The sequence below is a fragment of the Lotus japonicus genome, chromosome 6, assembly GCF_012489685.1.
Source record: "Lotus japonicus ecotype B-129 chromosome 6, LjGifu_v1.2".
Classification (NCBI taxonomy): Eukaryota; Viridiplantae; Streptophyta; class Magnoliopsida; order Fabales; family Fabaceae; genus Lotus; species Lotus japonicus.
In genome coordinates this window covers 45,580,567-45,600,731 of record NC_080046.1, presented here as the reverse complement: position 1 = coordinate 45,600,731, position 20,165 = coordinate 45,580,567, and the positions used below count along the sequence as shown (strand labels likewise).

Sequence of the window (20,165 nt, the reverse complement as noted above, 5' to 3'; positions counted from 1 at the left end):
TAAGAACATGCGGCTAACTGCATCTGAGACAGCTAATGAAGTAAAAGAAATCAAAGAGTTTGCAGATTGGATTCTTAAAATTGGAAATGACGATCATCCCGATCCTGTAGCATGAGAGTATGATGTTCAAATCCCGCCAGATCTGCTCATCCCAATTAGTCCTGACCCATTAATGGAATTGATTAAATATACATATCTTGACCTTTCGCACAAAATGAAAGACCCACAATTCTTTAAAGATATAGTCATATTGGCCCCTACACTGGAGGCTATTGAAATGATAAACACTAACATGCTTGGTATGATAGCTACACCAGAACGTGAATATATGAGCTCCGACTCTGCCTTGCTATTTGATGAGGATTCCGAAATCTGAGGTGAGTGGTTTAACACAATTTTTGAACGACACTAAAAGTTCAGGAATCTCTAACCACAAATTACTTGAAAGTTGCTACTCCAATCATGCTTTTGTGAAATATAGACCAAGCAGCAGGTTTATGCAATGGAACCAGGTTAATTGTCGATGAACTTGGTGAACATTTTATTCGTGCAACTGTTATCACGAAAAAAATGATAATGACAAAGTGCACATTTCAATAATGGACTTGGTTCCTTCTAATTCTAAATTTTCAATTAAATTCAGAAGAAGACAGTTTCTAATTGCAGTATGCTTTGCGATGACCATAAATAAAAGCCAAGGACAAACACTATCTCATGCTCGGCTCTTCCTTCTGCAGCCCGTCTTCACTCATGGTCAGTTATATGTAGCTCTATCTAGATTATGTTTAAGAAATGGTCTTAAGTGTAGTGTTTAAGGAAGTTTTTGAAAATGTTTGATGTATACAACACAATTTCATTTTTCTCTTCATATATTAATTTACGGTTAACCACAAGGGGTGGCACAACGGGTGAATGTGTATTTCCTTAAAGGATTTCGCCTAGGCTTCTAGCCCGGGTTCGATCCCCTATGAGATAAAAAATAATACCTTTGTGGTCAGAGAGATCACTACTGTATCCCGAGCCAGATTAGTCACGTGGACCCCTTTCCTCCGTGGAGACTGGTGACCAAAGGACCCTAAAAAAAAATTACGGTTGACTTTTGTAAGATTGACTTATTTATAATTTAAAAATTACATATATATATATATGAAAACTAAATTTATTTATTACAAAATTCCAACATAAAATTTCGTGCAGCGCACGGGTTATCGCACTAGTTGACTGAAAGTGACCGTGGTGATATTGCGGGCCAGCTTCACTTACACCTACTAGGCCCAAACGAAAAACCATTGAACCCATTTGAAGATAGTTTATTCCTTGATAATTGGTATTTTACTTCTTAATGTACTCGCTTAATAATTAATAAAAATACACCATCACCACCAAGAACAAGGTTTGTTGCAACTCTTACCTTGTCTATCTCAGGCTTGCGAAGACGTCTCTGTCACTTCATTATAAGCCACCCTCTTCCTCTCGACCTCATTATCACATGGGTTATTTTAGACCGTTTCTTAAAGACTCAAAATATTAATACTTTGTCATCTTGCTCAACCATTTCATGATGTTCATAGAGGTTTGTCGCCTTCGTGGCATTCCACACATACTGTGACACGTTATTCCTTTGCTCTTTCTTGCTAGAACTCTTTTGCGTTCAGGACACTAAGTTACTTTTAGCACAACCTACCACCCTACAACTGACTTCTAGATAGAGGCGGTGAATCGTGCGTGGAGAGTTATCTTTGTTGTATCTTAAATCAAGAAAATTCAGAACTTTATCATGGCATCAAAATCAGCGATTCAACCCCAATGGGTGTCAATCGCAATGGTAAAAAGTGTTTGTTTGAATCTCTAGGTCGAAAGTTCGAATCCTAAGAGTCGCGCTATTAGGCAAACCTAGAGCCTTCACCACACCCGAGTTGAAATTGCATGCGAAAGTAATTTTAAAGCGAAGCTTTTCCGTGAAAGGTCATTCTTGAAGACAAAATTGAAGTATTTTCTTCTTCTTTGTCTTTTTTTTGTAATTTGTTTACTTTTTTATCATGTACCTGTTTCAACCCACCTAAGCGATCACTACCTGTTTAACCTGAAATTTGCGCTACTTGAATACACAAACATATGGGGAATTGGGTTTGGGGCCCTCCCTATGGGGCTCCGCGCCCCACCTGTTTTTTTTAAACCCAAAAATGCCCTACGGAATTTAAACTTCCGTATTCACTAAAATAGAATACGGAAGTTATTCTATACGGAAGTTAAACTTCCGTATTCTATCTCTGACAGACATCACCTTTTCCACCATTACTCCTCCCTCCACCAACCCCTCCACCATTACTCCTCCGTCACCAACCCCTCACCAGCCCCCTTAACCCCCTCAATGCCTCCAGACCACCCTCTCTCTCACCCTCTCCTACCTCACTTTCATTCTTCCTACCACCACCACCACCAACTCCTTCATTGGCAAGCTCTCCACCATTGGATGCAACAAGATAGCTTTTGAGGTAAGTGTTGTTGGTTGTTTGTTGTTATGTTGTAAGTTTAAGTAGTTGAAGTGGTTAGATTAAGTAGTTTAAGTAGTTAGATTAAGTAGTTTAAGTAGTTAGGGGGATGATTTTTTGAATTCTGAAACGTGATAAAATACGGAATATAAAGTTCCGTAGTCAATACGGAAATTGATATTCCGTATTTAATACGGATTGTAAAATTCCGTATTCACTACGGATTCTAAAGTTCTGTATCCAATATGGATAATAAAGTTCTGTATTCTCTTCCAGGGATGACAGAATCATTTTTCTTTCGTGAATCACAATTGATTGAAGTTGGATTGCACAATGGTCAACCTGAAGAGGCCACTACAGAGGTGCCACCACCAGCATTTGTACCCCCGTGTATAAGTATAGATGTCTCTCATTTATTTGCAACTGATCAGGTATTCTTTGAACAGATTTTTGCATTGTTTTGAAAGTGTAATATATCAATTCTTATTATGTCTTGATCACCCTTGTTTATGCCTTGTTTGTGTGTGTCATTGAACAGATTTTCCCTACCCGTGATGATCTTATCAATTGGGTTCATGGAATTGCGATTGAAAATGGATATGTTGCGTTGATCACAAAGTCAGGTAGCGGTGGGAATGGAAGCAGAAAAGCTTATGTCATGTTGGGGTGCGAGAAGCATGGTAAGTATGTTCCCTACAGAGACCCTGACCTTGTTCAAGGAACGGGAACACAAAAGACAGATTGTCCTTTTAGACTAAAAGGACGACCTATGAAAAATGGCATAGATAGAGATTGGCGGCTAAAGGTGATGGAAGGTATACACAACCATGAACCAGCTAGGTCACTACTTGGCCACAATTTTGTTGGTCGTCTAAATTCCGAAGAGAAGGAGCAAGTGGAAAAAATGACAAAGAGTTGGGTTCCACCGAGAAAGATGTTGTTGACTTTGAAGGAAAACAATCCTTTAAACTTGACTACCATATCTCAGATTTATGGTGCTTGCAAGAGGTTAAGAAAATCCCTCCGCTGGTCATTGATAGAAATGCAACACTTGTTCAAGAAGTTGGACGGTGACAAGTACGTCCACTTTAAAAGACATGAGCCTGGATCGGAAGTCATTAGGGATGTATTTTGGGCTCATCCAAATGCTATCAAACTGTTCAACACATTCCCGTATGTAGTGATTATGGATTGCACATACAAGACAAACAAATATAAAATTCCCTTGCTTGAGATTGTTGGACTGACTTCCACAGATAAGACATACTCCATAGCCTTTTGCTACATTGTTAATGAGGGCACAGATGACTACGTTTGGGCACTGGAGTGTATGAAGTCTCTATTAGCTGATCAAGCCATGTTGCCTAAGGTGATTGTTACTGATAGGGATCTTGCCTTATTGAGTGCTGCTAAGCAAAGCCTTCCCAACACTACCCATTTATTATGCTTGTGGCACAACAACAAGTGTGTTTTGGCAAAGTGCAAACTCTATGTTGGCATATATGATTTTGCTGAATTGGTTATGGGGAAGTGGGCAGAGGTGGTGGATGCTGCAACAGTTGAAGAATTTGAAGTTAAATGGATGCAATTGTTTAATATGTGCAAGGACAAATACAGCAACTTTACCTCCTATTGTTCTACTACATGGTTGGTCCACAAGGAGAAATTTGCCAAGGCATGGACAAATTATGTGATGCACTTTGGAACAACAACAAGTAACAGGTACAAAAATTATATGAGCTTAATTTATGCCTTGTTATATGTTTTTCATTTGATAGATTGTTTACAGTGGAGAGTTGATAAGATATCTATTTGTTGTTTGCAGGGCTGAGGGTGCACATGCCAGTTTGAAGAAGATGCTGCGGGATTGCAAGGGTGACCTGGCCACTTCCTGGGATGCGTCGCATAGTTTGACATGTAATCGACATACTGAAATATTAGCATCGTTTGAGCGCAGTATTCACAGAATTGATCACATTTTCATGTGCCCATTTTACACAAATATTAGAGGATTTGTGTCAAACAAATGCCTGCAGCTCCTTGATGCTGAACATATAAGAATGAAGTCCTACGGCAGATGCGATTGCTTGTTGAGAGAGACTCATGGACTACCTTGCGGTTGTGAACTTGCAGGTCACCGGTCAACCACTCTCTTGTCAATAATTCTATTTGTTATTGAAAGTGACACTTTTGTGAACTTGCAGGTTATGAAAGAATTCCATATGAGGCAATTCATCCATTCTGGAAGAGACTGAGTTGGGAGCATGTACCTGAACCTGTTGCAGATACTATCAACAACCATATTTGCGGCATGAACCATGGAGATATGCAACCAGAAGTTGAGGCATTGACACATTATTTCAGTTCTTTGGATACTGGAGGGCAGAGTATGGTAAGGAGGAAGCTTCAAGCGATCTATTGTCCTTAAAGCAGTTCACTTTGTACTCCTGAGGTTCAGATAAGGTCCAAGAGCACTCTTAAGGCAAATGAGAGAAAACCACACAAGGTTAAAGCAATAGGATCCTTGACTCGTGATCCTTCAGGTTTTGAACATGTTGATAGGGAGATCAAAGAGGCAAAGAAGGCTTCACAACCACCAAAGAAGAAGAAGCGTGTGAAGAAGTCTGATACAAGCTATTTCATGGGTAATTTTCCATCCTTTTTCCACCCATATATACACACAGTTCAGAATGTTGAGGATGATGGTAACTGTGGCTATAGAGCCATTGCTGCATTACTGGGACTACCATCAGGTGAGGAAAGTTGGTCATGGGTTAGGGCAGCGTTGATAGAAGAACTTGAACGACACAGAGGGTTGTATGATGAAATGTGGTCCAGACATGTGGTTAATGCCTTACATTCCCGACTCACTCTTCCTCCTGGTCATCCGGCTACCGAGGATAAATGGATGCAACTGCCAGAGATGAGATACATTGTAGAAACCAGGTTCCAAGTGGTTTTCATATCCATCTCCTCCAAGGGTTGTTGGTCATACCTTCCACTAAGAGGAGAAGGTCCACCGGATGTACATCATGTTATAGCTGTTGGTCATGTGATAAATCACTTTGTACAGGTATTTTTTGATTGAGTACACTAATATCCAATTGGTGAATTAATTTGTTGTATTTGCAAGTTATCTAATTTTATTGTTATTCTCCATAATGTAGCTCCATCTAACTCCTGGACATTCTATGCCGCCAATTTCTCTCCAGTGGGAACGGTATGTTGATCCTACATCAGTAAGCTGGTGCGTCCCATATGATGCACGTTTACGCAGGTTCACATCAGAATTCGAAGCTTGGCTTGTTACTTTTGGTGTTCCTCTTAGTCACCAAAGCTATGTAGACATCACCTCAGATTGACACCACACTTTGTGTAAAAATCATTTGTAAACGCTCTGTAATATTAATCTGATGAGCCTTGCCCTTATGTTGTTCATTTGCTGCTTTTAATAATATTAATTTGATGGTCATTGTTATATTGATGGGCCTTATTATTTTGATGGAAATTTTATATTAAACAGCAGTTGATTGAAACAGCATCAGGGATAATTAACATAGACAACCTGACATTTTCATCAGAGTCCTGTCATTTCCAACCACTCCATCATCAGAGTCCTGTCATTTTCAACCACTCCATCATCAGAGTCTTGTCATTTTCATCCACTAAATGACGAACTTGAAACCTGACATTACTCTCTACCACCAACTTACCCCAACCACACTTGTACTATCCACCAAACGCCATAAATCTTTTGACCATTCTGCTATAAATCTCTCTGGTTTCTCTATTCTTCTTCTTCATCCTTTTCTTCCTGTCTTGCAACGAAGATAAAAAAAAACATACAATGGAACAGGACCTGAATGCATTCGTCCTCCCTTGCAAACGTAAAGGCAACACTTCTAGTAGCTCTCGTCCTCTCATTCCTGGCCCAGCTGGCGCCGTCCAGGCTGCCATGTATGCCCGTAGATCCAACACTAACACACTACTCATTCCGACCCAAGAAATTGTGAGGCGTGCGCTCGAAGACAGATCAACCGAAACTGATCCTGATTTCAATTCAAATGCTTGGCTTTCAGCCCTGCAATTGGTGGAATCTGCCACTCCGCTGGGCACAATCACAACGAATGTTGAGAGAGTAGAGAGTGTTGTTGCTGTTATTAAATCATGCACTCCCAATGGTTTCGGAGATGCCAAAGTTACCCTTAAGGTATTTCCTCGCTTTTGTCCAGCTTCTTTAACCGTACATTTTTTGCCTCCTTTTCTCTCACGATAGCATCGATTTAGGACCCTACGGGCACCGTTGACGCTAGCATCCATCGCAAGTCCTTCACGTACTGGCGGCGAATTTGGGAATCCCATAACTGTTGGATCTGTTCTCGTTCTCCAAAAGGTCTATCATCTATTACATAAACATTAATCTTGCTTCCTTTGAACAAGTACGCATGGTGGGTTTTAAATCTGCAATTTACTTGCAGGTTGCTGTGTTTGCACCGAGTAAATCTGTTCGTTATCTGAATATAACGTTGCCCAACGTAGTCAAAGTATTTCCACATGATAACGGACCCCACGACTTCATCGATATCACTGAGGATTAATTTTGTTTTCGTGTTGCTTCTGAATAATTTCGTGTACCCTTTGAACTGCTTGCCATGGATTATTTATGTTACTTATCCTGCCTTTGATTATTTACGGTGTAGTTATACAGGTTTTTTTCAATATAAGAGTCTAAATATAATGAGTGGAAATAGAAAGCATGATTAATATAAAGAGAGTCATAATACAAAGAGTCACATGTCATAATATAAAAATACACAAAAAAATATACAAATATACAGTCAATCACTCGCCCCGACCCCTACCGGCCCCCCTACGACCTCTTGGTCCACGGGCTCTGCCTCCACGAGCACCCTCTGCAGGAGCACCCTCTCCACGGGCTCTGCCTCCACGCGCTCTGCCTCCACGACCTCTGCCTCCCGCAGCTCCAGCTCCTCGGACAGCAGCAAAGGCTACTCCCTGGGTACCAATGAAGGCGCTGGATCTTATCCTCTCAGTGAGGGATCGGGCATGCGTGCCCACTGCAAGAGCATCTGGCACCTCTAGTGACTGCTCCAACAAGTCCACGGCCCGACGCACAACCGTCTGCAAAAATAATGTACATACATGGTTAGGTACAAATAAAATATCATGAACAAAAAATCACAATTAAATGGAAAATAAAATTCAAATTACCACAGCACTGAACTCCTCCCTCCTATCATCAGGGATGATGAACCGATGGGACACACCGCTATACCACCTCATGTAATCCTCCATAGCCTCTCCCGAATAAGTAGCAGGGATCCCCTGAGGGCGCAGGTGCGGCACAAAGTCAGCATAGGCAGCATCTGCGGTCTCAGCAAGGGACCCAGTCGTCTGGATCTCCGAGGGGTGTCGAGGGACATCCTGTGTGTAGCCAAACTGGCGCAGAACCCTCTCTGGTAGATGTCGTCGAACAGCACGGCCAAATGGCGTACGGATGTAGCCAGAATACATGGCCCTCGGATCCCGTGGTCGATGAGCCCGATGGTCCTCAAATGGGGTCCATATAATGTCATCCACCGTCAGCTCATCGAGCATGACTCGCCTCTCATCGAGGCCTGCATGCCCGACCCGGGACGTAACCCACCGCCGCGCCCTAGGCTGGTCCTGCGAGTAGTCCGGATCCGCCCTCCGGATAATAACGCGGTCAGAAAGGTACTCGTAGGCCCATCCTAGCAGTAGCGAGCTGAAACCTCCCATCTGGGCCGTCCCCCTCCTGGACACTCGATCAAGCTGGTCGTACAACGTAGCGAGCGCAATCGCGCCCCACGCGTACTCGGACACTCGAACAAGATCCTGCAACATCCCTATCCAGTACACGATCGTGTGGTAGCCTCCGCTCTTGCTAGCAAAGAGCGTCGCGCCTAGCTGGTTCACCAGCCAAATCCGCGCAGCATCCTCGTATCGGTGATCTACAATGAAATGAATTGAGTTAACATTTTATAACAATACAATAATAATAGATACAATTTAATCAAATAATAATTAATACATACCTTCCAACGCAGCATCATACAGGGTCTTCAAGACCCCAAAGCGAATAGTCTGGCTCCTGTTCGTATCAAACTCAGCATGATAACGAACAGCAGATCCTCCCATCAACTCAGCACAGAGCGCTGCACACTCGTCCCTCTCCCCCCTCCCAAGCGTATAGAACCTCGACCCCATGGGGGGATGGAGAAGAGCCGACACGTCGTCCAGGGTGATAGTCATCTCCCCGAACGGCATGTGGAAGCTACTAGTCTCCTCATGCCATCGCTCCACAAGGGCCAAAATGAAGCCTGCATCTGTCTCCGGGTAGCTGCACCAGGGTAGCTGATGAAGACCCGTCTGCTCAATCAACTCTCGAACCCGCCTGTGACTGTCTGAATCACCATCACAAGCAAGGTTCCAAACCTTCCCCCCAGCTGTGGCCACCTTCAAGTGTCGACGGTCCGCATACCGCTCGTCTGTGCGTAGGAGTGCATGCCACGTCCAGGGAGCCTTGTGATCAGCATAATGCGTGAGAAGCGACAGCTCAACAGGCCCCCCGGAAACGGCGGCAACCTCTGGATCAGGTCCTCCTCGCCACCTTGTGCCTCTGGCACGACATCAGCATCAACATCAGGAGGAGGAATACTATCCTCGCCGGATGACTCCTCTCCGGATGACTCATCGCCGGATGACTCCTCGCCTGATGACTCCTCGCCTGGTGACTCATGGCGAGATAACTCAACCATGGGAGACGGCGGAGTAGGAACTGGATCAGTAGGGTCAACTGGAGCCGAAGACTCTACCATGGGCGACTGCATAGAATCAACTGGAGCTGAAGCCTCCACCGCCTGAGAGGTTGCAGCATGATCGCTGCGCCGGCTAGAAGCATGTAAGCACCGGTGTCTATCCTTAGTAGCCCCCACATCCTCACTAGCTCGAGACCTCTTTCTGTTCTTCATTCTCACTATATATTCAGAGCAAACATTTTCTAAATAAATTCACTAAATAAATTATAGTCTCTCAATTACTAAATCTCTCAGTTAAATCTCTAAATAAATTCACTAAATAATTCACTATCTTAATTATCAATTTAAAAACATTTTCTAAATTAATCAAGCTAATTAGATTTTTGCTTAAAGACTAAACAGACCCCAAATACGGAAATTTAAGTTCCATATCGAATACGGAAAATCATTTTCCGTATTGAACCAGAACCTCCATTAACGACATTGCTGAATCAGAACTCGCCCCAAAGCCAATTTATACCATTTCAGCCAACATAACCTCTACCTAAGCATCAATCGACTACCCTAGGGTTGAAAGATTCACATAATTTCAAGTTAAATGGTGAAAATCCAAACTTACTTACCTCTAGGTTTCAATGCAATGAATGGGGAGAATGGGTTTGATGAATAGCTTTGATGGAGATGATGGAACCCTTTCCAGATGATGGTTCAAGCGAGGCATGCGTCGGAGATCGAAGATTGAAGAGCAAGGGTTGAGAATGGGGAGAATGGGTTTGGAGAGCGCTGAAAATGGGTTTGAAAAAACCCCTGTCGTTTACATACGAATATAATACGGAAATTTATCTTCCATATTGAATACGGAATTTAATTTTCCGTATTCTATTAAAGGGGGTTTTTCAGTAATTTCCCCACTTTAAGTGGGGCGCGGAGCCCCATAGGGGGGCCCCAAACCCAATTCCCAAACATATGGAAGCTGTTTTCTTTTTGGGTCAATAGAAACCTGTTATCATTACTAAACAAGCCTAAAAGCTTGAGAGCCAAAGGCCCAGAATACGCGATTTTTCCCTGTTTGTTAATTCTGGTCTCGAATCTGCCCAAATCCAACCCTTAAATTTTATATGAGATGTAATTGTACTTCTACTGAAGTTTTAGGGGATCCAAAGTCACATAAGACATGATCTTGATTCCCTACCATTCAAAATCAAACAGCAGGGATCTCAACCCTTAAATTTTATTTTAAACTTTTTTTTTGAAATTAATATTATTTTAAACTTAAAAAAATATTAATTAATAAAAATAATAATTGGATTTGAAGGGTGAGATTTACAACTGCACCCCCTGCAGTTTTTTTCATAACTAAAGACATATCCCATCTTTGCAAATCTCAAACTCATTTCATCATATGCAGAAGCAGAAGGCGATGAATAAATAACTCAACATCGTTGATTTAAGTAAGTTTGAAAATCCACACAATCATGGCCCCAACAGAAAGGGATAGGTCTCGATGGTCACTTTCTAAAGTACTTGATTTCTTGTATTAGTGACAACATTTGGAAATGTTATCAGGGCTTGCTCTGCCTATGTTGAAGTCGTACATAGCTAAATTGTAGTGATCAATTGTGATTTGTGAGACACATTTCAATGGTTTACATCATACCTATTTCATCATAATGACTTGCGGATCACCATCCTCACATGTTACTTTGTAGTTTTTTATACATCAAAAAGATAAATTGCACCCTTCAAGAATTGAACCTTGAAACTCTCTCACCCAACTCATATGTTATCCAGTTCTTACCATTTGAGTTTCATTCAGGGACATGTTACTTACTAGTTACTACAATGAAAAGACCTGTTAATAAATAAAATTAAGAGTAAAATATGTTTTCAATCTACATAAAATAAATAATATTTTATTTTAATTCTTAATTTTTAAGCGTCATATTTTTTTTGTTACATGGTGGGGGCAAAGCCCCAAAGCCTAAGCTAAAATATGCCTAGGAAAAGAGACTCCTGAACGTCACCTATATAAGGAAATTACATCCCGGGGGGGGGGGGGGGGGGGTATGCAGGACATGAATCCCTGGGTCAAAAGAATGACCTAGATTTGCGAGGAAGTCAGCAAGGGCATTTCCCTCTCTTCTAATGTGAACAAACTTGATGTGCTTCAGTTGGCTTGGGATAGAGGCTACCGCCAAGTTATCTGTGATTTTGATTGTGTGAATTTGATAAAGGTGGTAACTGATGTTGAAGCGGTGCAGCTGCATTCGGAGTTCTTGGTGCTCAACTCTATCCGTCAGTTGATGGCAAAGGAGTGAGATGTGAAGCTTAACGGTGTCCATCGCGACAGTAATGTTGTAGTGGATTATTTAGCGAGGAGTGGGGCTGCTACAATCTCTCCTGGATTTTGGGTTATTGATAGGCCGGATCCGGACGTTGAGTACCTTCTGTTGAAGGACTCGTTGTCTTAGTTTGTTTTGTTTTGCTGGTATTTTTTCGATGTATCAAAAATAAAAATATATTTTACCTCAAAATTAATAAACCTTACATAAATTTGTCATCTATGCTAATTTTTTTCTCTTTTTAATGTCTCGACTCTCATGTTAATATACGATCCTAATGTGGCATTGCACTAATTCATGGGAATCATATTACTTTTATTTTTTTGTTACAAAAAATGGTAGAACGGAGAGAAAACAACTCCAAAGAGATTGAACCCTCGATCAATGGGGAAGTATGATTTAAACCCAGAACTTGAAACCAGTTGTGTCAACCCATATTGGCGGCAATCATATTACTAATACATAATTAAGAGGTTCACAAATCAATAAATTTTGTTAGCCTTTAAGCAATGTAATACTCAGCAACTTCTTCTGCATGATAATATAATATTCCAGAGTCATTTCATTCATCATGATGAAATGAACCACATCAAATGGCAGAATTTTACACAAACTGATAAAAGAGCTAACTGGGATGTTATTCTTTAGTGAGCCAATCCCTGAACCAAAATAAGAGTGAGAACAGCATAACTGCATAAGATCATATTTCAAAAGAGTAGTAACAGTACAACACCTTTGATTTTACATGAGTTACATCTGTATACATAATACATGTTGAACTACTTCGTTTTACTTTTTTCTTTTCAATCACTACAACACATACAAAAAAATCAGGGAATAACAAATGCAAGGGATGTAAGGAACCAGTGATACACAAACTAATTTGACTGGCTCCTACAATAAGCACTTACAAGACCAAATAGATGAATTCCCAAGCTGCATGGAGCATGGTAAGTGACTAACGAGAGTTTTATACAATGAAATTTGAGAACCATCTACCTGAAATTTCAGATCAACCAAAATAATTTCTCCATTTTGAGAAGTAATTTTGATAATGAAATTAACAGTATCGTCAGACTCAGCCAGCTAGATCCATGAAGCTTATATCTTTCTTAACTGCAGATACTGCTTCTAGTAGGTTATGGCGTGGTAGCTTCATCTATTTACTATTTATATGACATGGCGTAACTGATAGTGTATGAGTCAGAGACTGAAGGCAGAACCTTCTTCCCTCCAATCCCATACAGTATAACTGGTTCCATCTTAATAAATTTTGGAGGTGGAAGAATTTAGTTCCTTCACCTTGTAATTCTACATCTCCTAATAAACTTATTAGAGAAATTTACATATCTACTCCATAAACTTCGAACCTCTGGAAAACCGATTTCAAGCCATGGCTTTGCAGGGCCACTGAAGTGGATAACTGCAGCAGCTTCCAATCTTTCTTTGCTAAGTTTATCAGATTGATAGCGATAGCCTAAATTAGTCACAAGCGTCAATGAGTCTATAGGATGCACTTGACCCTCAAATGCAATTAAGGCAGGTGGAAACACTCCGGGATTCCACAATGATGTCCCAGACTTGAGGTTCTGAGAAATCAGGTAGATATATTCAGTTAACAGTATCATGACAATAATGAAGAAAACAGGATCATTTTCGAATAAATAAATATAACATGCATTTATTTTTTTTGGACATATGACGTCTAAAATTTCAAAAGGTTTGAATATATTTTTTTTAGGCTTCAAAGACATAAAGCAGTTCTAAATGATGTTGAAAAGCATGCAAAATGTAATGCAGTGCTTGATACCAATTAAATGTTGCTTAACATAGTATATAATTAAACATTGTATGAAGATTTCAAATCACTCATGCTCTTCATCAAGAATGAAGACTCTTTGAAGGAAAAATAAGAATTTACTCTTAATGCAAATGGAAACTCACCAAAACACATTTTATAGCAGAATATGGCTAACTTTATTAAGCACAGTACATCAACATACACTTACAAGTTTCAACCATTGATGGTAGGTCTCTGTTATATTTGTTCTCCTCCAAGCTTCAAGATCAAATATATTTATGCCGTAGAGCCATACACACTGATCACTGTCGAAGTTTGACGAGATGAGAGGATTTGAAAAGTTTAAGTAGTACTTGTATTTACTTCCAGGGCAGCAGCTGTCTCCACACCATGACTTGAATACTGAACCACTGACCTTACCATTGAGATCTAGTTCCCACAAAGAAGATATGTCATGTTGCACTACAACATCATCATCCAAGAATACTATCTTTTTGAGATCTGGAAACAGCTGTTGTGGTCCACAAAGATGATGAAACAATCATCACCAAGCATTCAGACTTGTTATCACTTATCAGTACTTATTACTCAATCAGAAGGTTACCAAAATTAACTAATTACCTCAGGCATATAAATGCGGAGCTGATTCATCAAGGAAAGGCTGCTGGGCCTTAAAGCCTCCAAATATCTATGCTCTTGATTATAATCGAGGTTCTTTTCCTTATTGTAGTAGTGCTTCCAAATGAGGTGATTAGTTTCCAGCATTTCTTTAACACCAGCATTCACTTCTTCAGACCAGTCATATTGGTGTAATCCCCTGACTTCCACAACTGCTGATTTAACATAATTGGTGGCAAACCAAGCATGCATTGGAGCGTAAGTTTTTTTGTCAGTAACAATGTGAAAGACTAATTTTTCAGGGTTGATTGAATTTTCAACTGTAGAGGTTACAACAACAGAGGCAGCAAGGATATTGTCAGTTAGGAGAACTAGGTGATGCAAAGTAGGATCAGTAAGGCGAGACACGAACTCAGGAGAGGGTAGACGAGATCGGGCCATGGCATTTACAGCATATTCTTCAGCCAACTTTAGACAAAGACAGTGTAGACTTTTAGGAATACCATGTGAAGCTAGATGCCAATAAACTGACTCCTGCTGTCTTGCTGATTGCACTTTGCGTTCCATCAGTGATAGCTGAATATGAACAGAAGAAATTGCATGTTTATGAATTATGAGGACTAAAACTTCACAAACTCTGTTTGCTGAATTGAATATCTGTAGCTAACAAAAGCCTATGCTTCATTGGAAAGCAATTCAAAGAAGCAACCACGTATGGACAGACTTTGATTATGATGATGCCTTCCCCCAAATTCCTGATGATACTTTGTTTACAATTGATAAAAATAAAACGAAATGCATAACCATGATACATTTTAGGCTTTGAAGGAACCCCGCCAACTATAGGTCATTTAAAAAAAAACTCTTGTCACTCAATGATGCCTTTGATGCATATTCAGAATTTGAGATATAGTACAAGCAAAGCAACACAAGTAGCTAAGTCATAATACAACTTTTTGTTCTGTCTGCTATTTGATGATTGATGCACAGCACAAATAGTTTTAGGGAGAGAATGGGAAGAAAGAATGAAGGAGGAGGTTTGAAGAAGAAAAGGAGACTGCAGAAATGCAAGAAGGAAGAGTTATCAAGAAGAGGAAGAAAAGTTGGATATTTCTTACTTTTAGATGATATTGTCTGGGGAACATGTTGTAACTTGGTTTATTGAATAACAAATATTAGAACTTTTTGTCCTAGGGGTTCATCTTCTATATCTTTATAACCAAAATTTTAAAATCGAACATGAAACAAGTATTTCTACATTTTCTAGTCTTCTATTTTTAAACAAATCAAAGACACAGCAAAACTCAACTACTCAACTTCGTAAACTTACCACATCATTTTACATAGAAAAGTGCCAGTAGAGTCTCAATATTGCATTGTTTAGTAAGTTGAAGATGAGTTATGTTTAAACCAAATGGGTTTTTTTGAAATTGACCTACAGTTGAAGGGCGTTTCTTGCATTTTAGCCTACATTTTACATGGAACATTAACTGCCATAAAATATATATAGACATTTATAATTGGAAGTCAAATAATCAATCCTGTAAGCTTCAATCAACTCAGTAAATTTCAGGTCATGATAACATTTTATATCACATTCGGGACCAATAGTATGTTCTCTACAGACATCCAACCAGAATATTGTTCCCACGCAAATTTTAGTGGTTTATATCAATTCCCTTTTGGTTTGGTTTGGTTTTGTTTTATTGTCCGTACATGTTTTCAAGGTCCACACAACTGTGGTAGGTTCAGTTTAAATGTGTTGGCATCTCTTGATTTTCACTCCTGAAATGTACACACTGATCCCAGCAACAGGCAATGACAAGGAAAAGTGGAAAACAAAACATCATGATCATCAACTCATCACCATAAAGAGTAACTAGCAAAAGCACAGTGAATTTTTTTTTTATTTACCATGGCTTTGGTCTTGAAAGCAAAAGCCTTCAGGTCTTGTTTTGAGGTCATCTCTTTCACAAGCTCATTGAATGACCCTGCTCCTTCATTAACATCTCCATCATTTGCCTCCATTAGCGCTCTGGTCAGCTCATCTCTGAGTTTCTTCATGCACATGCATCATCACAGTAAGAGACAGAACATAAATTATCGAAAAAAATAATTTAAAAAATTAAAGGGGGACCCCAGAGTTAAATGCTTCCCACATGTTGTCACAATTCTATTAGGATATTGACAGTCTTAGTTGGATGTTTCACGGATTGGATGCAAACGGCCCAAGTAGAACTGAGACCATGAACACAATCTCTGAAGCAGTGAAAAAAGTTCTGAAGGCAGACTAGTTGCAGAAAAAGTATAAGAGGATAAAACAATTGCAGTAGTGAAAGGCATGCCCATGCATGATGCATGCCCCATGGGCCACAGGTACCACGAGTGCAACTTGTGAGAGTACCAACAATGCACCACCAATTCAGAGCAGTATTATATGATTGTTTTCGAATTTGGAGGAGTCACTTTAACCTTTTTGGCTTTATGAAAAGTATGAGCTCAGTGTGTGTTTGTTTCTCCATTTCAAGTGATTTCACACACAAATTTAGATGCATGATTTTGCAGTGTCTAGTTGAATGTAGATCTTGAGTTCAATGAAATTCTTAACACGTTTAGTTATAATGCAGCGTTTCTCAAGATAGATCTACTTCTTAGTCCCTCTATTTATGTGTAGATACATGATTAAAAAAATACTTCTCAGTTCTCAAGAAGTAATTGTCACTATCAAACAATTTCAATGATGTACTATCAAATAACATTGACACCAATACACCATCATTAAATATACCCCGAACAAAAATGTCATGTTATTTTCGGATTCATAAGCTGTTTAAATCGCAGGCAATATTTGCTTCTGTTTTACATTTCACTGACTTGAATTTTAATGAAGTTGTACTAGCTAGCAAATGAGGATGAATGTCACAAGAACTAAAAATATGAGATGTGCAGCCTAAAAACACAAGATCAGATTTGGTTAGAATCCAGGCTGTAACTTTTCCTTTGTCAAAATCCACTAATAAACAAGCTACTTTAAGCACATGAAGTGTAGATTTCACAAAAGCTGATACACGTACGTCACACAGATAACGGCAAACCAAGAAAAAGGAAAGGACAAAAATTTCTCACAGTGGATGGATATCTTTTCAAAAGTATACGATGTCAAAATAACTTTTGATGGGGCCAGGGGGAGGCTGTGCTTCAGTTGGTGACAGATACACAAACCCCCTTCAAAATTTATCTATCTATGAAATTTTTAATGATATTATTATATAACAAATATAATATTTGGAGTTGGTAAATTTTTAAGATCATTGATAAATCATGGGAACGTTTATTATGCAATAGTAAATAAATTTGGGCACCATGCACATAATATCAACTTGGTTTATTTTCTCCTAATAGAATTAGGTTAGGCTTTAACTCTACATCAAAAACTAATTTAAGGGTGAGGGGTGTTTTATCTTTTTATAAAGGGTACATATCCCTCCCGTCCAAAGTTGGTTATCTGAATCGTAAAATTTTAAAAAATGAACATCTATGAATGACTCATATTAGTGATACAATCTTAAAATTTAGGTTATGTGCTCTACCCCAAAATTTATCTTAAATATGAGAATTGTTCTATTTTAGTCATATCTCAAATTAATGTGATAATTCTCAACCCGTAAATATTGCCACTTTTTCTATACAATTCTATCCACTTTTTTGATATAATTAAAAAAATAAAGAATGCCAAAACTTAGAGGTGAGTAACTCAAAATCAAGTAGCATGACTTAACATATAGTATTAGATTGTCTCCATACCAAAACACCGACAAATTCTAATAATTGTCCATTCGATAAAGTATTATATCAAATTTAGCCATGTCGATACTTAAATACTCAATTGTTCACTAGTTGCAGATTTTCAATAAAGCATTGGACTCATTTTTCAAACCAGGTCCCATTGTCACCACTGTATTTGATAAAGGCATACGAATTTTTATCAGCAACAAAAAGTTCATTGCTTAAAATATATTAATAATCCACATTTTTAATATTTTTTTTCAATTATTAGTTCGAGTTGCCTAAAGGGGCAAGTCAAGTTACTCAAGTAACATGGAGAATATATATAAATATATATTTTTTAAACTGACAAATAGAAAGAAAATATAACAAGGATAATTCAGTAAATAGCACACTTACCAGTGACGTGTCAGCTCCACTGAAAAACCTCCATCCAGCACACTCTGCAACAATCATTCTCAGTTTTTCACCGATGAAGAAAAATATTCTTATTTTATATTTTGTTTTTTAACCCATTTTATATTTATCATTATGCAACCGTCAAGAATAATTTCCAAAAATGGAAATTAGTCAAATTGTTACCAATGAAAACTCTAAAAACAAAAAGGGAAAACTCAATAAAAAAAATCAAAAGTGTGTGCCCCTTAGTTTCAGTGTAAACTTTATATATATAGTTGTAAACTTTGTTTATACAGTCATTTAATTAAATTTCACGACATAAAAAAGTAGAGATTTAATGTAATTAAAATTTGAGTTTAATTTTAATGCCCTAACAGAGTAAAGTATTTTTATATCGTCAATCAATTAAATTTTAAAGATTTGTCATGTCACTTAATTTAATTAAATAAAAAATCAATTTTTCTCACTTCCAAAAATTTGATTGGTATAACGTGACATGTTTTTATGAGTAAGGATACATACACACCTCACTTTTTTTTAATCTCATTTTCACATATTTTTCTTCATATCTCTCTGCATTTCCTGTCACATTACAAATCTTATCATTCATTCCTGTCTCATTTCTACCTAATCTCACAAGGTGAATGTGAAATTGGTATGTCAACTGTCAACTAAACATTATTCGTTTTTATTAGTTGTGAGTATAATCAGATAGTGTATATCCCTTAACTAAAAAAACACCTTAAAAATATAATTCTACTTTTTAAATTTATTGAATAAATTTATTTTCAAATTAACATACAAAACATATTTAATTTTCAATTCCAATAAATTAAATTACAACATGAGTGGAGTGAGAGGAGAAATAAAAAAATGGAAATGAAAAAGGAAATTACCTAATGAGGAGCAGAAAGCAGCTGATTCAAGCACCAAGATCGCGACCCTCACAAAGAGAAACGGCAACACGATCCCAAGAATCAGAACCACCGGAAGCACCGTCCGGAGAGAAATCCGGCGACCGGAAACGCCAACCGGATGCGCGGCCGTCGTCGTATTAACCGATCCTTTCCCGGAGACAGCAGCGCTGTTCGAAATCGTGACTCTCTTTATCCCCTTAGCAGATATGTAGAACTTCATGATCTTCTCGATTCCATGAATCAATTTCCCTCTTCTTCTTCAAATTGAATCATCATCATCATCGCGAGATCTGAAGAAGCTTCATTGCATCATCACATTGATTTTTCTTTTCTTCTTCTTCACACTGGTTCAGTGACAGAAGAAGAAGAGTGTAAGGGTTCACTCACTCACGGGTTTCGAATTTACTGTGGAATCAAAATTCGCAAGAAAGAAAAGTGTGAAGAGAAAATAAAAAATATTGTTTTTTTTTTGGAATAAATAAAAATAAATGGCAATGCCGCGTTTGATGCTGATGCCGCGGGAAATTATTAGATTGCAATGGGCCATGGAGGGAGTTTATATAGTGGGTGAAACGCGTGTTTGATATTTTGCCACTGGGTTTTTAAGTTATTTACGGTTTTGACACTTGTTAGTTGTCTCGTCTTGCCGACACCAGGGGCTCTGTTTGGTTTAACAGAATTGAAAAGGAGGGGTGCTGTGGAAGTCCACGTTTTTCATCTTACAATGGCAAATTTGGCATTTCCAAGGCAATTAAACACATTAGTTAAATCCAAACACACTTATGTGACCTGGCTTGAGCTGAGCATCTCTATCCACAATATTTACTAGAACTTCTACACATAGTTTACAAACATTCTTTATAATTCCTTATAAAATTTAATGAATTCAATATGTATGAGGCAATCACAACATGTGTTACGTAAGATGAATAATAACTGTTCAATTAAAGCAAAAAAAAATTATGTTATGGCGGAATTCAATTGATTGAATTGAATAACAATGCACATAA

At 38.7% G+C, this 20,165-nt stretch overlaps 1 protein-coding gene across 1 annotated transcript; it reads right to left on the bottom strand.

The window, feature by feature from the left end:
- Positions 1–12,310: 12,310 nt before the first annotated feature.
- LOC130722096 (probable galacturonosyltransferase 15) lies at positions 12,311–19,684 on the bottom strand. Its single transcript, XM_057572721.1, has 6 exons — positions 19,135–19,684; positions 18,239–18,282; positions 15,968–16,111; positions 14,057–14,629; positions 13,644–13,946; positions 12,311–13,223 (listed from the first exon to the last, which is right to left on the bottom strand). The coding sequence occupies exons 1-6, from the start codon at positions 19,373–19,375 to the stop codon at positions 12,933–12,935; spliced, it is 1,596 nt and encodes a 531-aa protein (XP_057428704.1). The 5' UTR covers positions 19,376–19,684; the 3' UTR covers positions 12,311–12,932.
- Positions 19,685–20,165: the final 481 nt, after the last annotated feature.